We start from the raw sequence: 27,599 nt of genomic DNA on the forward strand, positions 1-27,599 counted from the left end.
CGCAGTGATAAACCGCTGCGGATTTATGGCGGATTTACCGCGTTTTTTCTGCGCATTTCACTGCGGTTTTACAACTGCGATTTTCTATTTGAGCAGTTGTAAAACCGCTACGGAATCCGCACAAAGAAGTGACATGCTGCGGAATGTAAACCGCTGCGTTTCTGTGCAGTTTTTCCGCATGTGTACAGCGATTTTTGTTTCCCATAGGTTTACATTGAACTGTAAACTCATGGGAAACTGCTGCGGATCCGCAGCATTTTCCGCAGCGTGTGCACATACCTTTAGAATTAGGCTATGTGCACACGGTGCGGATTTGGCTGCGGATCCGCAGCGGATTGGCCGCTGCGGATTCGCAGCAGTGTTCCATCAGGTTTACAGTACCATGTAAACCTATGGAAAACCAAATCCGCTGTGCCCATGCTGCGGAAAATACCGCGCGGAAACGCTGCGTTGTATTTTCCGCAGCATGTCAATTCTTTGTGCGGATTCCGCAGCGTTTTACACCTGTTCCTCAATAGGAATCCGCAGGTGAAATCCGCACAAAAAACACTGGAAATCCGCGGAAAATCCGCAGGTAAAACGCAGTGCCTTTTACCCGCGGATTTTTCAAAAATGATGCTGAAAAATCTCACACGAATCCGCAACGTGGGCACATAGCCTTAGGGTTAGGGTTGGAATTAGGGTTGTGGTTAGGGTTGTGATTAGGGTTATGGCTACAGTTGGGATTAGAGTTAGGGGTGTGTTGGGGTTAGTGTTGGAGGTAGAATTGAGGGGTTACCACTGTTTAGGCACATCAGGGGTCTCCAAACGCAACATGGCGCCACCATTGATTCCAGCCAATCTCGTATTCAAAAAGTCAAATGGTGCTCCCTCACTTCCGAGCCCCGACGTGTGCCCAAACAGTGGTTTACCCCCACATATGGGGTACAAGCATACTCAGGACAAACTGCGCAACAATTACTGGGGTCCAATTTCTCCTGTTACCCTTGTGAAAATAAAAAAATGCTTGCTAAAACATCATTTTTGAGGAAAGAAAAATGATTTTTTATTTTCACGGCTCTGCGTTGTAAACGTCTGTGAAGCACTTGGGGGATCAAAGTGCTCACCACATATCTAGATAAGTTCCTTGGGGGGGTCTAGTTTCTAAAATGGGGTCACTTGTGGAGGGTTTCTACTGTTTAGGCACACCAGGGGCTCTGCAAACGCAACGTGACGCCCGCAGACCATTCCATCAAAGTCTGCATTTCAAAAGTCACTACTTCCCTTCTGAGCCCCGACGTGTGCCCAAACAGTGGTTTACCTCCACACATGGGGTATCAGCGTACTCAGGAGAAACTGGACAACAACTTTTGGGGTCCAATTTCTCCTGTAACCCTTGGGAAAATAAAAAATTCTGGGCTAAATAATTATTTTTGAGGAAAGAAAACGTATTTGTTGTACTGAGGAGGGGGGATGATACGGGGCTGTGCTGAGGAAGGGGGGGATGATGATACAGGGCTGTGCTGAGGAGAGGGGATGATAGGCTGTGCTGAGAAGGATGGACGATACGAGGCCGTGCTGAGGAGGGGGGATGATAGGAGGCCGTGCTGAGGGGGGATGATACGAGGCCATGCTGAGGAGGGGGACATGATGATACGGGCCATGCTGAGAAGGAGGGGGGGCGATTATACGGGGCCGTGCTGAGGAAGGGGGATGATTATACGGGGCCGTGATGAGGAGGGGGGATAATACGAGGCTGAGACGGAGGGGGGAATGATGATAAGGGGCCGTGCTGAGGAGGGGGGATGAGGATTCGGGGCTGGGCTGAGGAGGGGGATGACGATATGGCGCTGTGCTGAGGAGGGGGGATGATATGAGGCTATGCTGAGACAGAGGGGGTATGATGATACGGGGCTGTGCTGAGGAGCGGGATGATACGGGGCTGTGCTGAGAAGGAAGGGGATGATACTCATTATCCCGTAGAATGTAAGCCCGCAAGGGCAGGGTCCTTTTCCCTCTGTACCAGTCTGTTATTGTTAGTTTTGTTTACTGTAAGTGAGATCTGTAATTTGTATGTAACCCCTTCTCATGTACAGCACCATGGAATCAATGGTGCTATATAAATAAATAATAATATGGGCCTGTGCTGAGGAGGGATATGAGGCTGTGCTGAGAAGGAAGCGGGATGATATGGGGCTGTGTTGAAAAGGAAGGGGGATGATATGGGGCTGTGCTGAGAAGGATGGGGGATGACAAGGGCCTATTCGGAAAAGGGGGCTAGGCTGACGGCAAGGGGCTGTTTGGGCTCACTCTCGTGAGGCTGCATAGTGAAGGGGGTAATGTCACTCGCTTAGGGAGAAGGGGTTGATATTACTCGTAGGGATGCATGCTGGGGGCTGTGCAGGGAAGGGAGTGATGTCACTCGTGGGGGGCTGTGCGAGGATGGTGGTGATGTTACTTTCATGGAGCTGGGGGACTGATGCATGACTGTGATGCATGGAGTTGCATGCCGAGAGGCTGAAAATGGGATAAAGTCAATCGCATGATGCTGCATGCTGTGGTTCTGCGTGGTGAATGATTGTATTGTCAGTCGTGTAGGACTGTATGATGGCTGTTGCTCGGGGTAGTTGGTGATATTACTTGCGTGTGCCTGCATGTGCTCGGCTGTGCAGGGAAGGGGTTGATTTCACATGCATAGGGCTGCATGTTGGGGCTGTAGGGGAGTAGAGGGTGATGTCACTCATTTGCTTTTTGTTTTCATTGTTACTTATCTCTAACATGGCTTAGGCTGGGTTCACATTAGCATTTGGGGGCTTTGCACGTCCTCCGTTAAGCCCCGCCTACTTCTGCATGCGTCCTGCATACCCATCTTTAACATTCGGTACGCAGGAGATGCGAATGTATGCCGAGGCGTAGTTTTGACATGTTCAAGTACAGTAATTTTTCTCATGATTTTCAGTCTTTTATTTTATCAGTATTATCTTTTTTGTTATCACATAATTATTTTCTATTTGATGGCAAATTTTTCATTCAAACCAGTGGCGTGTCAATGGGTGCTAAATTTTCCCCTTCAGTCGCCAATCTAACAATGTCATGGTGGGAAGAACATTATATTTATTCCCACAATAATCCTTTTTTGGACAACATCAAATGGTATTCTAGATACATTGATGATTTATTGCTTGTGTGGGAAGGTGATCAGGAATCCATATCTAATTTTATTTTTTATATCAATAACAATCCGTTTAATCTAAAATTCACTTATTTATGGAATAAAAATCGTATTAATTTTCTGGACCTTTGCCTTGAGGGTATTCCTTCTGAAAACATCAGAAGTCACACATATCGAAAAGAAACTGCAGGTAACACCATTTTACATGCTAAAAGTTTCCATCCCCCACATACCATTCAGTCGATTCCTTTAGGTGAAGCCTTGAGAGCACGTAGAAATTGCAGTCTTGAATCCTCATTCAGCCGTGAAAAAACAACTATCAAACAGCGGCTTCACTACAGAAAATATCCTAATTGGACTTTGAACAGAGCCTTTAACATTGCTGATTCCAGACAGAGGTCAGAACTCATTGAACCTACAGTAATTGATAGTCGTACTCAAATAAACACTGAGTCCAACATGAATTCCCTTCGCAATGCGCATTCAGCACAGCATGTGCTGGTTCTTACTTATAGTACTTTGTTCAAATCTGTCTCCCAAATTGTTACACGTAATCTAAATTTACTCAGAGATGACCATATCATGGATTCTATCTTGAAAGACGGCATCAGAATCGTATCAAGACGAGCCCCAACATTGGGGAATGCTTTATCGCCTAGTTTTTTACATTCCAAAAAAACTAAAAATCATGCAGATTGGTTGTCCATCACAGGCTGTTTCAAGTGCGGTTCGCACTCCTGTAAAACTTGTGCTTACATGAAAAAAAACGCATTTTTTAATTGCTCACAAAATTTAACCACTTTTCCCATAAAAAATTTCTTAATTGCAACTCTGATCATGTGGTTTACATTGTTGAATGTACTGAATGTAAATTGTTCTATGTTGGATCTACTATTAGGAAGTTCAGAGAAAGATTCAGAGAACATCTTTATGATATAGTACATCCTACACTTCGACATGTATCTAACCACTTTATTAATAATCATGACAGGCAAACTATGCATCTTAAGACATTTGCCATTGAGCAAATACATAAAGATATACGCGGTGGTGATCGGGAAAAAAAAATGCGTGATAGGGAGGCTTTCTGGATTTTCAGACTCAATACCAGAGCCCCTTCAGGGTTAAATCTTAGAAAGGAGATTATGCTCCATTACTAACGAATCTTGTGGTGTTTTTTTTTTCTTTCCTTATTATCATTTTCATTTTTTCTATGTAATCGCACGTTCTTTATTTATATATTTTTCTGTCAACCTTTTCGTCAAGTAGTTTTAATTTGTTCACTATGTTGAGTTTATCACGTTTGTGTTTATCTCACATGTCCATTTTAATTGTACTCACCTGCTGTGAACATACTTATTGCAACCTGTGTTTCTATCAGCATACTGAGGACTAAGGGCACATTTGTTGCTCGAAACGCGTCCAGTCGGGTGCTGGTTGCTCTCCTTTACCCACTATGCCGGTCATATCTCAGCAGCATTTTAATGTGAACTAATAAAGTTTTTACATTTTATTCCTGGAGCTGGATCCATATTTCCTTTCTCTACACGTAGTTTTGACATGCCCGCCAACCGCACGGGAACACTTGTTACATGACATGGATTACAGTGTGGGACACAACGATGGACAGGTATGGTATATTGTTGGTTTATTATTTTACTTTTATTACAGGAGATCGAGGGCATCGGGGAATTAGGCAATTCCGTAAGTGTGGTTTAATTTAGAATAATAAAGGAGTCTGTGTAATTTTTTTTTGAATAAAGGGTTTTATTCTGGCTGTGTCTTTATTTACAAACAATACAACCATAGGATTAGCAATGGATAAGTGTCTTATAGATGCCTCTCCATTACTAAACTGTGGGTGTGATGTCATCTGAAAGGTGACATCAAGCCCACAAATATTGCCCCACTTGCCACCGCTACTGCGCAAGTGGGAAGAGCAGGGAAAAGCACCAGAAAAGGTGCATCTAATAGACACGCCTTTTTGGGCTGCTGTTTTTAGGCTGGGGGGCCTTTATCAATGGTCCCTTACCAGCCTGAGAATACCAGCCTCCAGCTGTGAGCTTTAGCAAGACTGGTTGTTAAAAATTGGGGGACCATACGTCAATTTTTAAAATTATTTATTTAAATAATTAAAAAACACAGCATGGGGACCCCTCCATTCCTGATAACCAACCTTGCAGAAGCTGAGGGTTGCAGCCCCCAGCTGTGAGTTTTGGTTGTTTGGTTAAGAAAATAAGGGGGAACCCACATCAAGTTTTTCATTCATTTCCTTAGATCGCAGCAGGCGGCTGTGGAATACCCCGATCATCTGCACCTACTGTCACTGTTACTAGCGGCAGCAGGTGTCGGATAAAGCCCTCACCTGCTGTCGTTCGGACTTTAATATAACACTCATCATTCTCCTCTGCTTGCCGGCAGAGCAGGGGAGAATGATGAGAGCTGGCTTCAGCACCTGCCGCCGGGGAACAGCACTTACTGTAGAGCTTCTTCCACGGCGGCCATCCGTGTGGTACTGATGCGGCACCCGGTTGCCAGACATAGTACACACACGGACATCTCCAGTACCGGAAAAAAACGGATGTATGAAACAGACCTTAGTCTGTTTCAGTAGGCTCCGCAATCAAGGGGAAGACTGCTTACTTGACAGATGTCCAGAAGGCAGTCATTGACACACTCCACAAGGAAGTTAAGGCCAGGTTCATGCTGCGTTAAAGCAGCCCGTTCAACGCATAGCGTTGACAGGCTGCGTTAATGCTATAGCATACACACCATCGCATTATGCTATACCAATAGCACAGATGATTCATCTGTGCTAGCGGTGACGGAGCCTCAGACGCTGCAGCCCACGTCTGATTCTCTATCACTGAATAACGGCACATTGCTAGCGCATGCCGATTATGGCATGCGTTGGTGAAGCACCCGATAATAGGGATTAATGGCAGCGTTAACGGACTGCGTTAGACCGCAACACTACACCTAAGTAGCAAACTCTCCTCCTGTGTAAGGATTTATGACATTGTAGAAAAATAATGCTTTTGCCATCAAATGGGCAATTGACACTCTGAGATACTACCTGTTAGGCTGAAAATTCAGGCTAGTGTCAGACCATGCGCCCTTAAGATGGATGAGCAAAAAGAAGAGTAAGAATGCCCCGATGACAAGACGGTTTCTAACGCTCCAGGACTTCAGCTTCCATGTGAAGTACAGGACCGGGAAACTACACAGTAACCCAGTTACTGAAGGTGCCAGAACTCTCAGTTTTGGGCATAGGGGTGGTGATATGTGACAAGGACACTGGGAAAATACTGGAACGGAGATACAGTTAGGTCCATATATATTTGGCCAGAGATAACATTTTTCTAATTTTGGTTATAGATATTACCACAATTAATTTTAAACAAAACAATTCAGATGCAGTTGAAGTTCAGACTTTCAGCTTTCATTTGAGGGTATCCACATTAATATTGGATAAAGGGTTTAGGAGTTTCAGCTCCTTAACATGTGCCACCCTGTTTTTTAAGGGACCAAAAGTAATTGGACAGATTCAATAATTTTAAAGAAAATGTTAATTTTTAGTGCTTGGTTGAAAACCCTTTGTTGGTAATGACTGCCTGAAGTCTTGAACTCATGGACATCACCAGACGCTGTGTTTTCTCCTTTTTGATGCTCTGCCAGGCCTTCACTGCTGTGGTTTTCAGTTGCTGTTTGTTTGTCGGCCTTTCTGTCTGAAGTTTAGTCTTTAACAAGTGAAATGCATGCTCAATTGGGTTGAGATCAGGTGACTGACTGGGCCATTCAAGAATATTCCACTTCTTTGCTTTAATAAACTCCTGGGTTGCTTTGGCTTTATGTTTTGGGTCATTGTCCATCTGTAGTATGAAACGATGACCAATCAGTTTGGCTGCATTTGGCTGGATCTGAGCACACAGTATGGCTCTGAATACCTCAGAATTCATTCGGCTGCTTCTGTCCTGTATCACATCATCAATAAACACTAGTGACACAGTGCCACTGGCAGCCATGCATGCCCAAGCCATCACACTGCCTCCGCCGTGTTTTACAGATGATGTGGTATGCTTTGCATCATGAGCTGTACCAAGCCTTTGCCATACTTTTCTCTTTCCATCATTCTGGTAGAGGTAGATCTTGGTTTCATCTGTCCAAAGAATGTTCTTCCAGAACTGTGCTGGCTTTTTTAGATGTTTTTTAGCAAAGTCCAGTCTAGCCTTTTTATTCTTGATGCTTATGAGTGGCTTGCACCGTGCAGTGAACCCTCTGTATTTACTTTCATGCATTCTTCTCTTTATGGTAGATTTGGATATTGATGCGTCAACCTCCTGGAGAGTGTTGTTCACTTGGTTGGCTGTTGTGAAGTGGTTTCTCTTCACCATGGAGATTATTCTGCGATCATCCACCACTGTTGTCTTCCGTGGGAGCCCAGGTTTTTTTCATTGATGAGTTCACCAGTGCTTTCTTTATTCTCAGGATGTACCAAACTGTAGATTTTGCCACTCCTAATATTGTAGCAATTTCTTGGATGGGTTTTTTTCTGTTTTCACAGCTTAAGGATGGCTTGTTTCACATGCAAGGAGAGCTCCTTTGACCGCATGTTTACTTCACAGCAAAACCTTCCAAATGCAAGCACCACACCTCAAATCAACTCCAGGCCTTTTATCTGCTTAATTGAGAATGACATAACGAAAGGATTGCCCACACCTGTCCATGAAATAGCCTTGCAGTCAATTGTCCAATTACTTTTGGTCCCTTTAAAAACAGGGTGGCACATGTTAAGGAGCTGAAACTCCTAAACCCTTCATCCAATTTTAATGTGGATACCCTCAAATGAAAGCTGAAAGTCTGAACTTCAACTGCATCTGAATTGTTTTGTTTAAAATTCATTGTGGTAATGTCTATACCCAAAATTAGAAAAATGTTGTCTCTGTCCAAATATATATGGACCTAACTGTATGTATCACTGAGGATGTTGGCTTCAATGATATAAACCCAGGAAAATGCTACAGCACACTAAGTACTGAGAGGGGTTAACCCCTTCCCGACCTTTGACGCCACGTAGGCGTCATGAAAGTCGGTGCCAATCCGACCCATGACGCCTATGCGGCGTCATGGAAAGATCGCGTCCCTGCAGATCGGGTGAAAGGGTTAACTCCCATTTCACCCGATCTGCAGGGACAGGGGGAGTGGTAGTTTAGCCCAGGGGGGGTGGCTTCACCCCCTCGTGGCTACGATCGCTCTGATTGGCTGTTGAAAGTGAAACTGCCAATCAGAGCGATTTGTAATATTTCACCCATTATAACGGGTGAAATATTACAATCCAGCCATGGCCGATGCTGAAATATCATCGGCCATAGCTGGAAATACTAGTGTGCCCCCACACCACCCCTCCGATCGCCCCCCCACCCCCCCGATCTGGCCGGTACACTGCTCCGGCTCCCCTCCGTCCAGTGCTCCGCTCCCCCCCGTGCTCGTGTCCGCTCCCCCCGTGCTCCAATCACCCCCCCGTGCTCCAATCACCCCCCCTGCACTCCGATCCACCCCCCCGTGCTCCGTTCCACGCCCCCCGCGCTCCGTTCCACCCCTCCCGCGCTCCGATTCCCCCCCCCGTGCTCCGATCCCCCCCCCGTGGTCCCCCCCCACCCTATCATACTTACCGATCCAGCCGTGGTCCCGTCCGTCTTCTCCCGGGCGCCGCCATCTTCCAAAATGGCGGGCGCATGCGCAGTGCGCCCGCCGAATCTGCCGGCCGGCAGATTCGTTCCAAAGTGCATTTTGATCACTGAGATATAATCTATCTCAGTGATCAAAATAAAAAAAATAATAAATGACCCCCCCCCTTTGTCACCCCCATAGGTAGGGACAATAAAAAAATAAAGAATTTTTTTTTTTCCACTAATGTTAGAATAGGGTTAGGGTTAGGGTTAGGGGTAGGGCTAGGGGTAGGGTTAGGGGTAGGGTTAGGGGTAGGGTTAGGGGTAGGGTTAGGGCTAGGGTTAGGGTTAGGAATGTGCACACGTATTCTGGTCCTCTGCGGATTTTTCCGCTGCGGATTTGATAAATCCGCAGTGCTAAACCGCTGCGGATTTATGGCGGATTTACCGCGTTTTTTTCTGCGCATTTCACTGCGGTTTTACAATTGCGATTTTCTATTGGAGCAGTTGTAAAACCGCTGCGGAATCCGCACAAAGAAGTGACATGCTGTGGAATGTAAACCGCTGCGTTTCCGTGCAGTTTTTCCGCAGCATGTGTACAGCGATTTTTGTTTCCCATAGGTTTACATTGAACTGTACACTCATGGGAAACTGCTGCGGATCCGCAGCGTTTTCCGCAGCGTGTGCACATACCTTTAGAATTAGGCTATGTGCACACGGTGCTGATTTGGCTGCGGATTCGCAGCAGTGTTCCATCAGGTTTACAGTACCATGTAAACATATGAAAAACCAAATCCGCTGTGCCCATGGTGCGGAAAATACCGCGCGGGAACGCTGCGTTGTATTTTCCGCAGCATGTCAATTCTTTGTGCGGATTCCGCGGCGTTTTACACCTGTTCCTCAATAGGAATCCGCAGGTGAAATCCGCACAAAAAACACTGGAAATCCGCGGAAAATCCGCAGGTAAAACACAGTGCCTTTTACCCGCAGATTTTTCAAAAATGGTGCGGAAATATCTCACACGAATCCGCAACGTGGGCACATAGCCTTAGGGTTAGGGTTGGAATTAGGGTTGTGGTTAGGGTTAGGGGTGTGTTGGGGTTAGTGTTGTGGTTAGGGGTGTGTTGGGGTTAGGGTTGTGATTAGGATTATGGCTACAGTTGGGATTAGGGTTAGGGGTGTGTTGGGGTTAGTGTTGGAGTTAGAATTGAGGGGTTACCACTGTTTAGGCACATCAGGGGTCTCCAAACGCAACATGGCGCCACCATTGATTCCAGCCAATCTCGTATTCAAAAAGTCAAATGGTGCTCCCTCACTTCCGAGCCCTGACGTGTGCCCAAACAGTGGTTTACCCCCACATATGGGGTACCAGCATACTCAGGACAAACTGCGCAACAATTACTGGGGTCCAATTTCTCCTGTTACCCTTGTGAATCTAAAAAAATGCTTGCTAAAACATAATTTTTGAGGAAAGAAAAATGATTTTTTATTTTCACGGCTCTGCGTTGTAAACGTCTGTGAAGCACTTGGGGGTTCAAAGTGCTCACCACACATCTAGATAAGTTCCTTTCGGGGTCTAGTTTCTAAAATGGGGTCACTTGTGGGGGGTTTCTACTGTTTAGGCACACCAGGGGCTCTGCAAACGCAACGTGACACCCGCAGACCATTCCATCAAAGTCTGCATTTCAAAAGTCACTACTTCCCTTCTGAACCCCGACGTGTGCCCAAACAGTGGTTTACCCCCACATATGGGGTATCAGCGTACTCAGGAGAAACTGGACAACAACTTTTGGGGTCCAATTTCTCCTGTAACCCTTGGGAAAATAAAAAATTCTGGGCTAAATAATTATTTTTGAGGAAAGAAAACGTATTTATTATTTTCACGGCTCTGCATTATAAACTTCTATGAAGCACTTGGGGGTTCAAAGTGCTCACCACACATCTAGATAAGTTCCTTTCAGGGTCTAGTTTCCAAAATGGGGTCACTTGTGGGGGGTTTCTACTGTTTAGGCACATCAGGGGCTCTGCAAACGCAACGTGACGCCCGCAGAGCATTCCATCAAAGTCTGCATTTCAAAACGTCACTACTTCAATTCCAAGCCCCGGCATGTGCCCAAACAGTAGTTTACCCCCACATATGGGGTATCACCGTACTCAGGAGAAACTGGACAACAAATATTGGGGTCAAATTTCTCCTGTTACCCTTGGGAAAATTAAAAAATTCTGGGCTAAATAATTATTTTTGAGGAAAGAAAACGTATTTATTATTTTCACGGCTCTGCATTATAAACTTCTATGAAGCACTTGGGGGTTCAAAGTGCTCACCACACATCTAGATAAGTTCCTTTGGGGGTCTAGTTTCCAAAATGGGGTCACTTGTGGGGGGTTTCTACTGTTAAGCCACATCAGGGGCTCTGCAAACGCAACGTGACGCCCACAGAGCATTCCATCAAAGTCTGCATTTCAAAACGTCACTACTTCACTTCCGAGCCCCGGCATGTGCCCAAACAGTGGTTTACCCCCACATATGGGGTATCAGCGTACTCAGGAGAAACTGGACAACAACTTTTGGGGTCAAATTTCTCCTGTTACCCTTGGGAAAATAAAAAATTGCAGGCTAAAAGATCATTTTTGAGAAAATAATTTTTTTTTTTATTTTCATGGCTCTGCGTTATAAACTTCTGTGAAGCACTTGGGGGTTCAAAGTCCTCACCACACATCTAGATTAGTTCCTTTGGGGGTCTAGTTTCTAAAATGGTGTCATTTCTGGGGGATCTCCAATGTTTAGGCACACAGGGGCTCTCCAAACGTGACATGGTGTCCGCTAATGATTGGAGCTAATTTTCCATTTAAAAAGCCAAATGGCGTGCCATCCCTTCCGAGCCCTGCCGTGCGCCCAAACAGTGGTTTACCCCCACATATGGGGTATCAGCGTACTCAGGACAAACTGGACAACAATATTTGGGGTCCAATTTCTCCTATTATCCTTGGCAAAATAGGAAATTCCAGGCTAAAAAATCATTTTTGAGGAAAGAAAAATTATTTTTTATTTTCATGGCTCTGCGTTATAAACTTCTGTGAAGCACCTGGGGGTTTAAAGTGCTCAATATGCATCTAGATAAGTTCCCTGGGGGGTCTAGTTTCCAAAATGGGGTCACTTGTGCGGGAGCTCCAATGTTTAGGCACACAGGGGCTCTCCAAACGCGACATGGTGTCCGCTAACAATTGGAGCTAATTTTCCATTCAAAAAGTCAAATGGCGCGCCTTCTCTTCCGAGCCCTGCCGAGTGCCCAAACAGTGGTTTACCCCCACATATGAGGTATCGGCGTACTCGGGAGAAATTGCCCAACAAATTTTATGATCCATTTTATCCTACTGCCCATGTGAAAATGAAAAAATTGAGGTGAAAAGAATTTTTTTGTGAAAAAAAATTACTTTTTCATTTTTACAGATCAATTTGTGAAGCACCTGAGGGTTTAAAGTGCTCACTAGGCATCTAAATTAGTTCCTTGGGGGGTCTAGTTTCCAAAATGGGGTCACTTGTGGGGGAGCGCCAATGTTTAGGCACACAGGAGCTATCCAAACGCGACATGGTGTCCGCTAACGATGGAAATAATTTTTCATTCAAAAAGTCAAATGGCGCTCCTTCCCTTCCGAGCCTTACCATGTGCCCAAACAGTGGTTTACCTCCACATGTGAGGTATTGGTGTACTCAGGAGAAATTGCCCAACACATTTTAGGATCCATTTTATCCTGTTGCCCATGTGAAAATGAAAAAATTGAGGCTAAAAGAATTTTTTTGTGAAAAAAAAGTACTTTTTCATTTTTACGGATCAATTTGTGAAGCACCTGGGGGTTCAAAGTGCTCACTATGCATCTAGATAAGTTCCTTGGGGCGTCTAGTTTCCAAAATGGGGTCACTTGTGGGGGAGCTCCAATTTTTAGGCACACGGGGGCTCTCCAAACGTGACATGGTGTCCGCTAAAGAGTGGAGCCAATTTTTGATTCAAAAAGTCAAATGGCGCTCCTTCCCTTCCAAGCCCTGCCGTGCGCCAAAACAGTGGTTTACCCCCACATATGAGGTATCAGCGTACTCAGGACAAATTGGACAACAACTTTCGTGGTTCAGTTTCTCCTTTTACCATTGGGAAAATAAAAAAATTGTTGCTAAAAGATAATTTTTGTGACTAAAAAGTTAAATGTTCATTTTTTCCTTCCATGTTGCTTCTGCTGCTGTGAAGCACCTGAAGGGTTAATAAACTTCTTGAATGTGGTTTTGAGTACCTTGAGGGGTGCAGTTTTTAGAATGGTGTCACTTTTGGGTATTTTCAGCCAAATAGACCCCTCAAACTGACTTCAAATGTGAGGTGGTCCCTAAAAAAAATGGTTTTGTAAATTTCGTTGTAAAAATGACAAATCGCTGGTCGAATTTTAACCCTTATAACTTCCTAACAAAAAAAAATTTTGTTTCCAAAATTGTGCTGATGTAAAGTAAACATGTGGGAAATGTTATTTATTAACTATTTTGTGTCACATATCTCTCTGGTTTAACAGAATAAAAATTCAAAATGTGAAAATTGCGAAATTTTCAAAATTTTCGCCAAATTTCCGTGTTTATCACAAATAAATGCAGAATTTATTGACCTAAATTTACCACTAACATGAAGCCCAATATGTCACGAAAAAACAATCTCAGAACCGCTAGGATCCGTTGAAGCGTTCCTGAGTTATTACCTCATAAAGGGACACTGGTCAGAATTGCAAAAAACGGCAAGGTCTTTAAGGTCAAAATAGGCTGGGTCTTGAAGGGGTTAAGCAGCCATGTTGAGGGCTGTTTTTTTTAAGTGAACAGCTGAAGAGTGGGTGGGAGGCTGTTCACCATATCTCCACCCCACGGTGCCATCCAGAAGCCTTTGGGCTCATTCAGTTAACTCTAGAAGAAAGCTGAGCTCCAGAGCTGGGCAGTGTATGTGTGTGTAACAAGCTAAAAAGCGTAACAAATTTTATTAGATATAATCATGACATAAAAATAGCAGACATAACATACAAGGGACACGTATAGTACATGTACGGCAGACAACAAACACTGCAAGTAACACCTAGGGCATAGAGAGGACAGGAGCAAAATGGCTATTAGAAGCATATCAGTCCATCATAGATATGTTAGTAAAGTGCACAGTGCTTTTAAGGGACATGCATATGCCTAATACCGCCATATATATTGATACTAATCAGACCTAAAATAGGTAGAAATAATGATAATAGATCTCTGCCAATCTTACCCAAAACCAGTGGTGCCAGTGTGTGTCCGGCGGCCCCGACGCGCGTTTCGCGTGAGCTTCCTCGGAGGGTCGTATTTGTGTGCTTACCTGGGGTTATATTTAAGGGCATATCGACAGCTGCGGCGACCGTGCTGCACAATGATTGGCGCATGCGCACCGCCATAATCTGGGACGCTGCACACAACACCTCCGGCACTTCCGGCGTGCAGAGCAGGTCGAGGGAAAACCCTCCAGACGTCATTTCCTGCTCCGCAGCAAATGGATGCCGGAGATGATGGTCAGTAAGCCCCACCGTGGCGCGCATGCGCGCGTGCAGTAACGGCCATTTTACTCGAGGGAACCACTGATGGCAGCAGGAAGAATACCGATCTCGTGAAACAAACAAAAAGGTGACCGTGATGTCAAAAGGGAATAATTCCCTTCCCAAATACCCTCAGACTCATACAGTTGACGGTATGTGCCAGCTGTCATAATATATAACTAAAGTGCAAAAAGTGCATATGAAAGAATAGCAGGACAACAGGGCAGGACAAGAATGTGAAGATACTAAATAAATAAGCGTGATGTAAAGGGGGATAATTCCCAACCCACACTCCCTCAAGGTCATACTATAGTGGGTATGTGCCAACATGGAGAATATATATCTCACAATATATGTACAATATATAAGAGAAAATGTGCACAAAGTGCACGTGCATAACAATTAGAATAACAGACACGTAATATGCTAGTCGTACAACAATCCACGTGCACAGAACTAAATAATAGTAATATAGTACACATATAAAAACTACACTGTGTATTAAAAATAAACAAAACATAAAAAACAGAGAAACATAAAAAACATATATCACAGCTATATTCCTACTGCCATAAAGCGCCCTCAAATTTATAAGTAGAGGACAAAAAAAACCACACACAGTCAGTAACTAGTTAAATTCTTTTTCCAATCTTTTCGTCCATCAGGATGTGCTGCTGTCAAGATGTCCAGATGTCACATGCTAAGCCCAGAAGAACAGACAATGATGAAGATGGATACGTGCAATACAGGTACTACAAATAAACATAAAAACACACAAAATTAAAATCCAAAGACAGGAGATCTTTATGACTTTATGACTCTTTTGATTAAACATAATGAATTGACGATTAATGACCTGGACAAAGAACTAGAAGGTATCCAGAAAGAAATTAATAAGATCCTCACCCCAGAGACTAACATCTCCTTTAAAAATGAGCTTGATATAGATATTCAGAAATGGGAGAAAGAAATTGTATCCCTGAAAACCAAAAAATATCAGCGTGATGTTTCAGATGCTAAAAATAACAGAGTATACAGGTGGAGGAGTAATCAGCCCAACAGGAGATCTGCTTCAAGAGCTAGATCTGTTTCCTTCTCGTCAGTGTCATCTATTGACGAGAAAAGAGAAGAAAAGGGAAGCGTAGGACCAGAGAGGAAGGATATAATAAAGATCGGTGGCAGAAAGTTACCAGATATGGTAACAAAAGGAAAGTCCCCCACATCCCCTCAGAAAGACAAGAGACCCAAGAACGCCACACTTGAGGTAATAAATTTGTCACAACACACTCTCACAGAGACTCAATGTGAGGTTCTGGGTCTCGGTCTTTCATTCTCCCCATGCAATAACTATGATTACTTTACAGCATTAAAAGACTTGAATTTATTTGCACGAAAACTTGTTTTGAAAAAACTTCATTCCCGATCTTCATCTGAGGGGACTCTGGTTTCTGAACAAGAGACTATCGCCATTTTGGAAGAATTGGAAAACGAATCTGCCTATCCTCCTACAGGTATGCCTCCTCCATCAATTTTTCCCAAGTCAACCACGTTCCCCCCTTTGTCATTATGCCCTCAGGTGGAAATATTCACCAATCTTGTGGCTGCTGATCTAAAAACTATTAGCAACAGAAATAAGAAAGATAATCTTACACGCAGTCAGAGAACAGCACTGCGGGAAATACGTGACCTGCAGGATGTGGTTATAAAACCATCTGATAAAGGGGGGAACGTGGTTATATGGCCTATTGGGAAATATGAAAAAGAGGCATTTAAACAGCTCGCAACAAGGATACCTATACTTTGCTTCCCCACAATCCTCTACCTAAATTTATGAGGGGACTTATGGAAATTTTGGAGGAATCTCTATATCAGGGAACCATCAGTAAAAAAACATTTGATGGTTTAGTAGTGGAATGCCCTATTATGCCCACGTTTTACCTTCTCCCCAAGGTCCACAAGGACTCTGTGAATCCCCCGGGGCGTCCGATTGTCTCTGGCATAGGGGGGCTGTGTGACCCAGTGTGTAAATACATAGATTATTATTTAAGGTCACAGGTGGAGACTTTGCCCTCCTATGTCAGGGACACAACGGACGTCCTGAGGAGATTGGATGGTCTGTCCTTGGAGCCAGACATGGTACTGGTCACAGCAGATATTGAAACATTATATACCTCCATCCATCATGATGATGGGATGGAGGCTGGAACTTTCTATCTGGAATCGAGTAATATTGACTCAGATGTGGTGGGCCTGGTGTTGAGGCTCTTGCGGTTCATCCTAACACACAATTGTTTTACTTTTAAGGACCGATACTACCTCGAGTCGCGGTACTGCGATGGGGGCGGCGTGTGCGCCTTCGTATGCAAATTTATTCTTGGGATACTGGGAAAGGACCCTGTTCGGAGGTGCACACTCCACCCCCCAAGTACTGGGGTGGTATCGGTATATTGATGATATTCTGTTTATTTGGCAAAGGCCGGTCGAACATCTTCATTTGTTTATGCAGGATTTGAACCGTAACAGCCTCAACATCAGGCTCACGTATAATTTTAGTGGGGTGAGCATCTCTTTTCTTGATATCATGCTGCAGATTCAGACTGATGGCTCCATTGGTACGGACGTATTCAGAAAGGACACCTCGGTTAATGCACTTCTCCATGCCTCCTCGTCCCACAATAGCTCCACAATTGGAGCTATCCCTATAGGGCAGTTTTTAAGGATGAGGAGGATATGTTCTACTGAGGAGGCATTCGCGAGACAATCTGCGGACCTTGGGGAGAGATTTCGGTCACGTGGGTATAGCAATAGGAGCATTAAATGAGGTTTCACTCGGGCCAAGAATCAGAAAAGATGTGACCTTTTATCGCAACAACCCAAAATGAAAAAGAAGAAGGATGGGAAAATTAGATATATCTCCACATTTAACCATCAGTGGGGAAAAATGAGGAACATCTTGAGGAGACATTGGCCCATTCTTAGAACAGAACCCGTTTTGGCCAAATACCTCTCAGATGAACCGCTTATGACAGCCAGGAGATCAAAAAATCTGAGAGATATCTTGGTCAAAAGCCACTACGTTTCCAAGATGCCATCTACCTTTGGTACTGGGAAAAGAAAGTGGGATTTTTTCCCATGTGGGGACTGCTTGGCATGTCGGAATCATGTGAGGACACTATCATTTGCTTCTGCAGATGGTAAAAAAGAATTTAAAATCACAGATTACATTTCCTGTAGTACCACATTTGTGGTCTACATGGCAATATGTACATGCGGCCTTCCCTATGTCGGACTGACCTCACGGGAGTTGAGAGTCAGGACCCGGGAACACATCAGGGACATTATGGCAGCTAAAGAAGCGGGTGATGATGTACCTCTGAAGTCTATACCGAGACATTTCAAGCAGTACCACGGATGCAATCCTAAGGACCTAAAAGTCTTTGGGATAGATCATGTTAGGGGTGGAATAAGAGGTGGGGATTTGAAGAAAAAACTGGCTCAGTTGGAATGTCGATGGATATCTGTGTTGGGCACTATGGCCCCACATGGTCTTAATGAACAGCTGAGCTTTGCGTCTTTTCTATAAATCTCAAGTGTTGGGTTCGCTCTGATCTCCTGTCTTTGGATTTTAATTTTGTGTGTTTTTATGTTTATTTGTAGTACCTGTATTGCACGTATCCATCTTCATCATTGTCTGTTCTTCTGGGCTTAGCATGTGACATCTGGACATCTTGACAGCAGCACATCCTGATGGACGAAAAGATTGGAAAAAGAATTTAACTAGTTACTGACTGTGTGTGTGTGGCTTTTTTGTCCTCTACTTATAAACTTGAGGGCGCTTTATGGCAGTAGGAATATAGCTGTGATATATGTTTTTTATGTTTCTCTGTTTTTTATGTTTTGTTTATTTTTAATACACAGTGTAGTTTTTATATGTGTACTATATTACCATTATTTAGTTCTGTGCACGTGGATTGTTGTACGACTAGCATATTACGTGTCTGTTATTCTAATTGTTATGCACGTGCACTTTGTGCACATTATCTCTTATATATTGTACATATATTGTGAGATATAATCTCCATGTTGGCACATACCCACTATAGTATGACCTTGAGGGAGTGTGGGTTGGGAATTATCCCCCTTTACATCACGCTTATTTATTTAGTATCTTCACATTCTTGTCCTGCCCTGTTGTCCTCATAGCTTCACTCACGGCAAAGGGCTGCTATTCTTTCATATGCACTTTTTGCACTTTAGTTATATATTATGACAGCTGGCACATACTGTCAACTGTTTGAGTCTGAGGGTATTTGGGTAGGGAATTATTCCCTTTTGACATCACGGTCACCTTTTTGTTTGTTTCACGAGATTGGTATTCTTCCTGCTGCCATCAGTGGTTCCCTTGAGTAAAATGGCCGTTACTGCACGCGCGCATGCGCGCCACGGTGGGGCTTACTGACCATCATCTCCGGCATCCATTTGCGGCGGAGCAGGAAATGTCGTCTGGAGGGTTTTCTCTCGGCCTGCTCTGCATGCCGGAAGTGCCGGAGGTGTTGTGTGCAGCGTCCCAGATTATGGCGGTGCGCATGCGCCAATCATTGTGCAGCACGGTCGCCGCAGCTGTCGATATGCCCTTAAATATAACCCCAGGTAAGCACACAAATACGACCCTCCGAGGAAGCTCACGCAAAACGCACGTCGGGGCCGCTGGACACACACTGGCACCACTGGTTTTGGGTAAGATTGGCAGAGATCTATTATCATTATTTCTACCTATTTTAGGTCTGATTAGTATCAATATATATGGCGGTATTAGGTATATGCATGTCCCTTAAAAGCACTGTGCACTTTACTAACATATCTATGATGGACTGATATGCTTCTAATAGCCATTTTGCTCCTGTCCTCTCTATGCCCTAGGTGTTACTTGCAGTGTTTGTTGTCTGCCGTACATGTACTATACGTGTCCCTTGTATGTTATGTCTGCTATTTTTATGTCATGATTATATCTAATAAAATTTGTTACGCTTTTTAGCTTGTTACGCTTTTTGGGTTTTTGATACTCCATAGTTTTTCTGTAGGATTTATCTCGTAGAGGAGTTTTACCCTGTTATTTCTCATGTCCATTGTAGGGTGTATCCCTATGAGTAGTTTGCATTAATATGCATCAGTGGTATCTGTATTTAGTGTATGTGTGTGTGTCTCACCGTAGACAAGAGCTCCGCTTCCATGCTTATTCATTCTATTATGAGTGGATTGAATGGTAGGGCTGACAAACTGCAGGATGAGGTATGTATTTCTGAGGAAGTGCAGGGCGCAGGCTTCCGAGGCCATAACTGACGTGCATTGGGGGGGAAGAAGAAGTATTGTAATGAAGACAGGAGGCAGGGATTTATTTAAAGCACTGAATGCCCCGGAGTATGGAAGAAATCATTACCATAAGGAAAAAATATAAAATTTTTCAGCAACAAGACCATTAATATGAGGCATACAGGTAGGACTAGTTTAACATTTCTATTACCTGTATGCCCATAGCAATAGGTCATATATGTCCCGGGGTTACAGATTCCCTTTGAAGGGCTCATACACTGTAATATACAGATTTATAATATGATGTCTATGTTTGAGGTTAAACAGAGCTATAATTTTGCAAAGCCTTTGAATCATTATGTTTTACACTTTGGAATAGTAGTGTTTATTTCATGTTTATTTGATTAATGTTGGGGATTTTCTAAATCTGCATTGATTTATAATATGGAATGTTTTCTGGCTCAATTGTATTGCATGACTGTCTCCACAGTCTGTCCTTGGCCAGCATTCAGAGCTTTGTAATAATAATCACATCTTAAGCTAAATTCAGACGAGCATATAATATAAAAGTCGAATTTTCATTAAGAAAAAGGACGATTTTTCATCTGTATTTTCATCTGTATTGTCATCCATGTGGCATTATCTTTTATACACCAGCAGTGAGTAAAGTTTATAAGACTAAAAACAATTTCCCATGCTAAGAACAGCAATATGTATGTAAAAACTGGATGCTATACAGGTGATCCATATGGGATCAGATTTATTTTTTTTGCACAAAGACTTGAATAGACAAGTCTCATATCATTTTTTTCCTGACACAGACACTTTTGGACCATGTAAATAAAAGGTCATCTGAACAGCCCAATTGAATAACAATTGGTCCTTGTGTTGTCAATGTGGTGTCACTTTTTATTCCACTGACAGCACTGGGACTGAAAATATGATACTGTGAACATAGTTTCTCACATTTTCTTGGTCACATCACTTAAATGGTTTATCCAGGACTATTTTTTTTTTTTTACAATAAAATTAACAAAATAACAGGCAGGTAGTTGCCAACAACTTGCTTGTTCTATCCACACTGTCAGAGCAGTCTTTGACTGCTCCTGCCAGTGATTTTGATGCTTCATGTCAACTGAGCAGTTCTTCTCTTTCAGGCAGCTCTGTTGAATGGGTGCGACAACTAAAGTCTTGCTGATAGACAGCTGACTGTCAATCAACATGATATCGGCAGTCACGCCCTGTCAACAGAGCGGAAGAGAAGAAAATGCTCTTTCAGCAGAGGCTGTAGGATTGCTGGCAGAAGCGGTCTGTGAACACTCGACCAGCAGAGGTCGGCGGCAGGCAGATGGTTAACAGCTGTTAGTTCTTAGTAAATTTAGTAAATTTTTTTTTTAGAGTCCCAGGTAACCCCTTTAATGCACTGCAGAAAAATCCTGGGAAAGCTGAAGATTATGAACTATGGAAACAAGTATTTTGATCATGTTAGAAGGGTTGTCCAGACATGGTGTTCATATTTGCAGTCAGGATTTGCCAGGAGCAGGTGGCAATGTGATCACAAGTATGCGATTGCATACTTTTGGCCAAATTCCAAGACATGTCCAGCCTCATTCAATTCACTTGTATTGAGCGAAGGTGTGCGACTTGTGGTCAAGGGCTTACCCGCTCTAAACAAAGTAAAATCATGACAGAGCGTTTTGTGCGCTGTGAGAATTCATACATCTGCAGTAAAATACAGTGACTGTAGACTTGAACGCCTAGTTTGGAAAACCACTTTAAGGTTGAGCAGTCAGAAATAATCCACAATACTTTTCCTTCAATATTGCTGGCATCAGTTGAATTGATGGGATAATCCATGTTTTAGGAAAATTGACTACAATGTGTTGTCAGGACATGGACACCTGAGGCATATAGAAAACAGGAGCTGTCACTGGTGCTATTAAAGCATCTATGGAAGTGAAGTAATAACATGTATGAATCGCATGCCAATACTCACTTTCGGATTGATCAGTCACACACAAACTTATATTGTTTCCCAGCTCAAAGGTATATTTAATTATGGTGAAGGAATCATCTCAATCATATTTATGAAGGGAAAACAATATCTCACTCTCAAATTAATGTATTTTACATTGAAAACCATTAATGTTAAAAAATAAAGCATTTTACAGAAATAAAATTTAAGAAGGTGCATTTTCATATGTTTGTTTCTATGAAGATAAATATAGTGGTGGGGAGGGACACTAAAAACAGAAGAACCAAAAGAACTACAACATTCAATATATGAAAATTGCTTGTCTAAGAGTAATAGATAGTAAATTTCTAAATTTCTATTCATCTAACACTGTGCTAGTGTTCTCATATTTATGACTTCTCTCATGGGTGAGAAGTTCAGGTTTCCTTGCAAAACATCTCCCACATTCAGAGCAAGTAAATGGCTTCTCCCCCGTGTGTATTCTTAGATGTTTTCCAAGATCCGATTTCTGGGTAAACCCCTTTCCGCACTCCAAACACATGAATGGCCTCTCTCCTGTATGTGTTCTTTGATGAGTGACAAGAGTAGACTTTTGAGTAAAACATTTCCCACAATCTGGACAAGAGAACGGCTTCTCTCCTGTATGGATTCTCTGATGTTTAACCAATTCAGATTTCATTGCAAAGCTGTATCCACATTCAAAACATGAAAATGGCTTCTCCCCCTTGTGAATTCGTTCATGTCGTATGTGTTCAGATTTGTGTGTAAAGCGTTTCCCGCACTGAGAACATAAAAAGGGCTTCTCTCCTGTGTGGATTCTCAGATGTTTACCAAGTTCTGCTTTCCTTGCAAAACTTTTCATACAAATTGAACATGCAAATGGTTTCTCACCAGTGTGAATTTTCTGGTGTTCGACAAGATTAGACTTTTGTGTAAAATATTTCCCACACTCTGTACATGAAAACGGCTTTTCACCGGTGTGAATTCTCTGATGCTTCAGAAAGTCAGATTTCTGCCTGAAACTCTTCCCACAGTCAGAGCATGAAAATGGCTTCTCACCTGTGTGAATTCTCTCATGTCGAACAAGTTCCGATTTGTGGGGAAAACTTTTTCCACAGTCAAAGCATGAAAAAGGCTTCTCTCCGGTATGAATTCTTTCATGCCGAGTGCGTTCTGATTTATGTATAAAGCATTTTCCACAGTCAGAGCATGAAAACAGAATCTTTTTTGAGTGCGTTTTCTGATGTCGGAGCAAGAAAAGTTTTGTCGTAAAACATTTACCACATTCAGAACACGTGTAGATTTTGTCCATACTGTGATCTGCACCTTGAGTGTCAGTAAATGACTTCTCAAAAGAATGTTGCTCATAATGTGATAAATCAGGGGACTGATCTGTAGTGTCCAAGACTTGAGGTGTAACTGAGTTTTCTTCTGTAGAATCTTGTGAAAAGTCATTATCTTCACTTTTACAATCCGAAGACAAGAGCTGCTCATCTGACGCATCTCTGTGAGTACCTAATTGCAAAAGATGAAATACAAGCAGGTGGTAAGGTGCAGTTAAATGTTTGGCCACACCAAGGGTGCACCCGAACAGTCATGTGCTGACAAAGTGCCTTTAAAGTCTCAGCTACACATCTAGGGAGATACATTTCTTTACAAAAACAATAACAGTTTAACTTATCCATAAGATCAAGATCTACTTGAAAATGGACATCTCATCCCCATAAAAGTAATAGCATCTGCAATATGTGTATCTCTGCCTTTATAAAGCCAAAGCTGTCAAACAAGAGGGTGGATGTAGACCGAAAACAAGTAGGTGGAAAAGTAAACTGAACTATTTAGCTATGCCATGGGTGCACAGAGCATCTGTTCTTGGTTTGAACAGTCATTCTGTGCTGACAAATTGCCTTTAACCACTTCTTGACCCCAGCTTTTCTCGGTTTTGCGTTTTTGTTTTTCACTCCCCTCCTTCCCAGAGCCGTAACTTCTTTTATTTTTCTGTCAATATGGCCACGTGAGGGCTTATTTTTTGCGGGACAAGTTGTACTATTGAACTACATCATTAGTTTTAGCATGCCGTGTACTAGAAAACGGAAAAAAATTCCAAGTGCGGTGAAATTGCAAAAAAAGTGCAATCCCACACTTGTTTTGTTTGGCTTTTTTGCTAGATTCACTAAATGCTAAAACTGATATGCCATTTTGATTCTCCAGGTCATTAGGAGTTGATAGATAAAAAAAGACATGTTTGGTGTCTAAGTGGTAAAAAAAAATTCCAAACTTTGCTAAAACAAAAAAAATAATTTTTTTTTTTTTAAAATCGCGCAATTTTCCAACAATCGTGGTGTCTCCATTTTTCGTGATCTGGGCCGGGTGAGGGCTTAATTTTTGTGGGCCGAGCTGATGCTTTTAATGATACCATTTTGATGCAGATACGTTCTTTTGATCACCTGCTACTGCATTTTAATGCAATGTCGCGGCGACCAAAAAACGTCGCTGGCGTTTCCAATTTTTTTCTTGCTACGCCATTTAGGGATCAGGTTAATTTTTTTTATTGATAGATCGAGCAATTTTGAATGCAGGGATACCAAATATGTATAGGTTTGACTTTTTTTATTGTTTTATTTTGAATGGGGCGAAAGGGAGGAGATTTAAACTTTTTTTTTTTACTTTTGCCATGCTTCAACAGCCTCCATGGGAGGCTAGAAGCTGGCACAACTCAATCGGCTCTGCTACATAGGAGTGATGCATAGATCACTCCTATGTAGTACATTTACTGCATTGCTATGAGCGCCAACTACAGGGTGGTCCTCACAGCAATCCGGCATTAACAACCATAGAGGTCTTCAAGAGACCTCTGGTTGTCATGCCGACGCATCGCTGACCCCCGATCACGTGACGGGGGACAACGATGCACTCATTTCCGTCCCGATGGCCAGAAGCGCTAGTTAAATGCCACTATCAGTGTTTGACAGCAGCATTTAACTAGTTAATAGCGGCGGGTGGATCGCGATTCCACCTGCCGCTATTGCGCGCACATGTCAGCTGTTCAAAACATCTGGCATGTCCCGGCTTTGATGCGGGCTCACTGCCGGAGCCCACATCAAAGCAGGTGGTTCTGACCTTGGACGTACTATGCCATCCGAGGTCAGAAAGGGGTTAAAAAGGACTCTGTCAACACAGAATGACGGTTCACATGAAGTACAGGCGCTCAGTGCTTCATGGCGTGACCAATCATTTAATTACACCTTTCCACCTGCTAGTTGTCCTCAGATTCTATGAAGCCAGAGTTATCAATCAAAGAAGAGGGAGGGTTGGCACAGTCATTCTGTGCTGACAGAGTCCTTTTAAAAGGAACCGGTTACTGTGAAAATGCAGTCTAATCTGCAGGCACCATGTTATAGGACAGGAATAGCCGAGTTGTGCAGTTTTAAGAGAAAAAAAAAAAGTATAACCGATGGTTTTATCATTTAGACCTCTGCTCTTTCTGGGATTTTCAGTCCAGTGGGCGGTCCTATCAGTGACTGGCAGATTTCTTTGGGTGCATGCAGAGACAGCTGTCAGTCACTGATAGTCCAGTGGGCCATCCTGAAAATCCCAGAAAGAGCAGACAATTAAATAATGAAAACACAGGTTATACTGAATCTTTTCTCACAAACCTATGTATCAATTTACTCAGTTCCTCTTGCAATATAACAAAGTGCTAAGGCGCGCTCACCATATGTTGAAGAAAGCAGGGAAGAGACATAAAATATATGCGGAGTTAAATACGTCTCTATTATAGGAGTTTTTTCCCAAACCTGCCCATTATAGAAACATTGGAGTGGATTAAGAAAATCGTATAAAGAATGATAAAATAGCTTACCTTATATACTCGAGTATAAACCGAGATTAGATTTTTTTAGGCTGAAAGTGCCCCTCTCGGTTTATACTCGAGTCATTGTCCCAAGGCGTCGGCGGGGGAGCGGCAGCTGTCACATCATGCTCACCTGCTCCCGATTCGGTCTCTGAAAGTCCCTGCTTCTCTGATGGACTCCAGTGCCAGCAGCTCTTCCTGTAAACAGTGGTCACGTGGTACCGCTCATTAAAGTAATGAATATGGACGCGACTTCACTCCCATAGGGGTGGAGCGCATATTCATTACTTTAATGAGCGGTACCACGTGACCGCTGAACACAGGAACAAGCTGCCGGCGCACGCCGGAGGCCATCAGAGAAGCAGGGACATACAGAGAGACTGCGCCAGGATAGGGTGAGTATGACGGGGGAGGGTGAGCCATGTGATATTCACCTGTTCCCGTTTTTTGTGGCAAAATTAGGGGTCTCGAGCTGGTACTCGGGTCGGCTTATACTCGAGTATATACGGTATTTATTCCATGGTTATCACTTACCTGTGCCAATGTCTACCATTATTTCCTCTTCCTTAATTTGGCTCTCATCAATGAGATATGCATCCTCGTCTTCTTCCTCGGCTACTTCAATTTTGATGTCAATCATATCGTCAGCCTGAAAAGACAAAATAATATGTTTTGATTTCAGCAAAAAAATGGGTACAAATATTTCCCTAAAGGTTCTTTAAAGGATTCAATGAAGCTTTAGTTACAAAAATACGTTGGCATTTGGGAACACTAAATACCTGGTTTATTGGAGGATCATCAGGATCTTCATCTACACAAACCTGTGGAGACAGAGGACTGTGACTTCGATCCGATGTACTTCTGTCACTGGATCCATCTATGACAAAATAAAAGCATGGGACTTTCGTGTGCACGCTCTTTGTCCAGTGGTGGGAGTCACAGTGCAGGGGTGGGAATCCCAAGTCCATCACTTATTGTCAGTGATGGGTCCTGTGTTATCTGCCTCCAGCTTTATAATACAAGTGCTAGCTACCTTACCAAGAAATGAAGTATAGCGCAAGACTTACGATTCTGGGTTAATGTCAATACAGCTATTCAGTTCAGGTGAAAAAAAACAAAAAAAACTACATTCATGCAAACATCCAGAGGTGTGGCAAAAAGACAACCTATGAATAAAATCGAGTTATGCATCAAAATCTTTAACAACATACTTCAAGTGAAGAAGTATGAACTCAACCTAACAACATTAATCGAGTAAGAAACAAAACGACTGCATGTCCTGGACATGTGTGATTGAGGGAACATTGTCTGTGCATAACAATCTAACATCTACAGTTGTGGCCAAAAGTATTGACACCCCTGCAATTCTGTCAGATAATACTCAGTTTCTTCCTGAAAATGATTGCAAACACAAATTCTGTTATTATTATTATCTTCATTTAATTGTTCTTAAATGAAAAAAAACACAAAAAGAATTGTCCTAAAGCCAAATTGGATATAATTCCACACCAAACATAAAAAGGGGGTGGACAAAAGTATTGGCACTGTTCGAAAAATCATGTGATGCTTCTCTAATTTGTGTAATTAACAGAACCTGTAACTTACCTGTGGCACCTAACAGGTGTTGGCAATAACTAAATCACACTTGCAGCCAGTTGACATGGATTAAAGTTGACTCAACCTCTGTTCTGTATCCTTGTGTGTACCACATTGAGCATGGAGAAAAGAAAGAAGACCAAAGAACTGTCTGAGGACTTGAGAAACCAAATTGTGAGAAAGCATGAGCAATCTCAAGGCTACAAGTCCATCTCCAAAGACCTGAATGTTCCTGTGTCTACCTTGCGCAGTGTCATCAAGAAGTTTAAAGCCCATGGCACTGTGACTAACCTCCCTAGATGTGGACAGAAAAGAAAAACTGACAAGAGATTTCAACGCAAGATTGTGCGGATGTTGGATAAAGAACCTCGACTAACATCCAAACAAGTTCAACCTGCCCTGCAGTCCGAGGGTACAACAGTGTCAACCCGTACTATCCGTCGGCGTCTGAATGAAAAGGGA

The 27,599-nt window shown here is 43.0% G+C and overlaps 1 protein-coding gene across 3 annotated transcripts in view; it reads right to left on the bottom strand.

Annotated features, from left to right (window-relative positions):
* Positions 1 to 20,419: 20,419 nt before the first annotated feature.
* The window catches only part of LOC138665263 (gastrula zinc finger protein XlCGF57.1-like), an 85,785-nt gene continuing 78,605 nt past the window's right edge, over positions 20,420 to 27,599 (bottom strand). For 2 of the 3 annotated variants that reach the window (XM_069752584.1, XM_069752582.1), the window contains 3 exons: positions 26,321 to 26,418; positions 26,076 to 26,190; positions 21,722 to 23,203 (listed from right to left, as the gene is read on the bottom strand). In XM_069752584.1, coding sequence (XP_069608685.1) covers positions 22,044 to 23,203; positions 26,076 to 26,190; positions 26,321 to 26,418 — 1,373 coding nt within the window. In that variant the 3' untranslated portion in view covers positions 21,722 to 22,043. Of the gene's footprint in view, positions 23,204 to 26,075; positions 26,191 to 26,320; positions 26,419 to 27,599 lie in introns of all 3 variants that reach the window. The other variant, XM_069752581.1, reaches the window with a different exon arrangement.

This window comes from Ranitomeya imitator, chromosome 2 (assembly GCF_032444005.1).
Source record: "Ranitomeya imitator isolate aRanImi1 chromosome 2, aRanImi1.pri, whole genome shotgun sequence".
NCBI classification, from domain to species: Eukaryota; Metazoa; Chordata; class Amphibia; order Anura; family Dendrobatidae; genus Ranitomeya; species Ranitomeya imitator.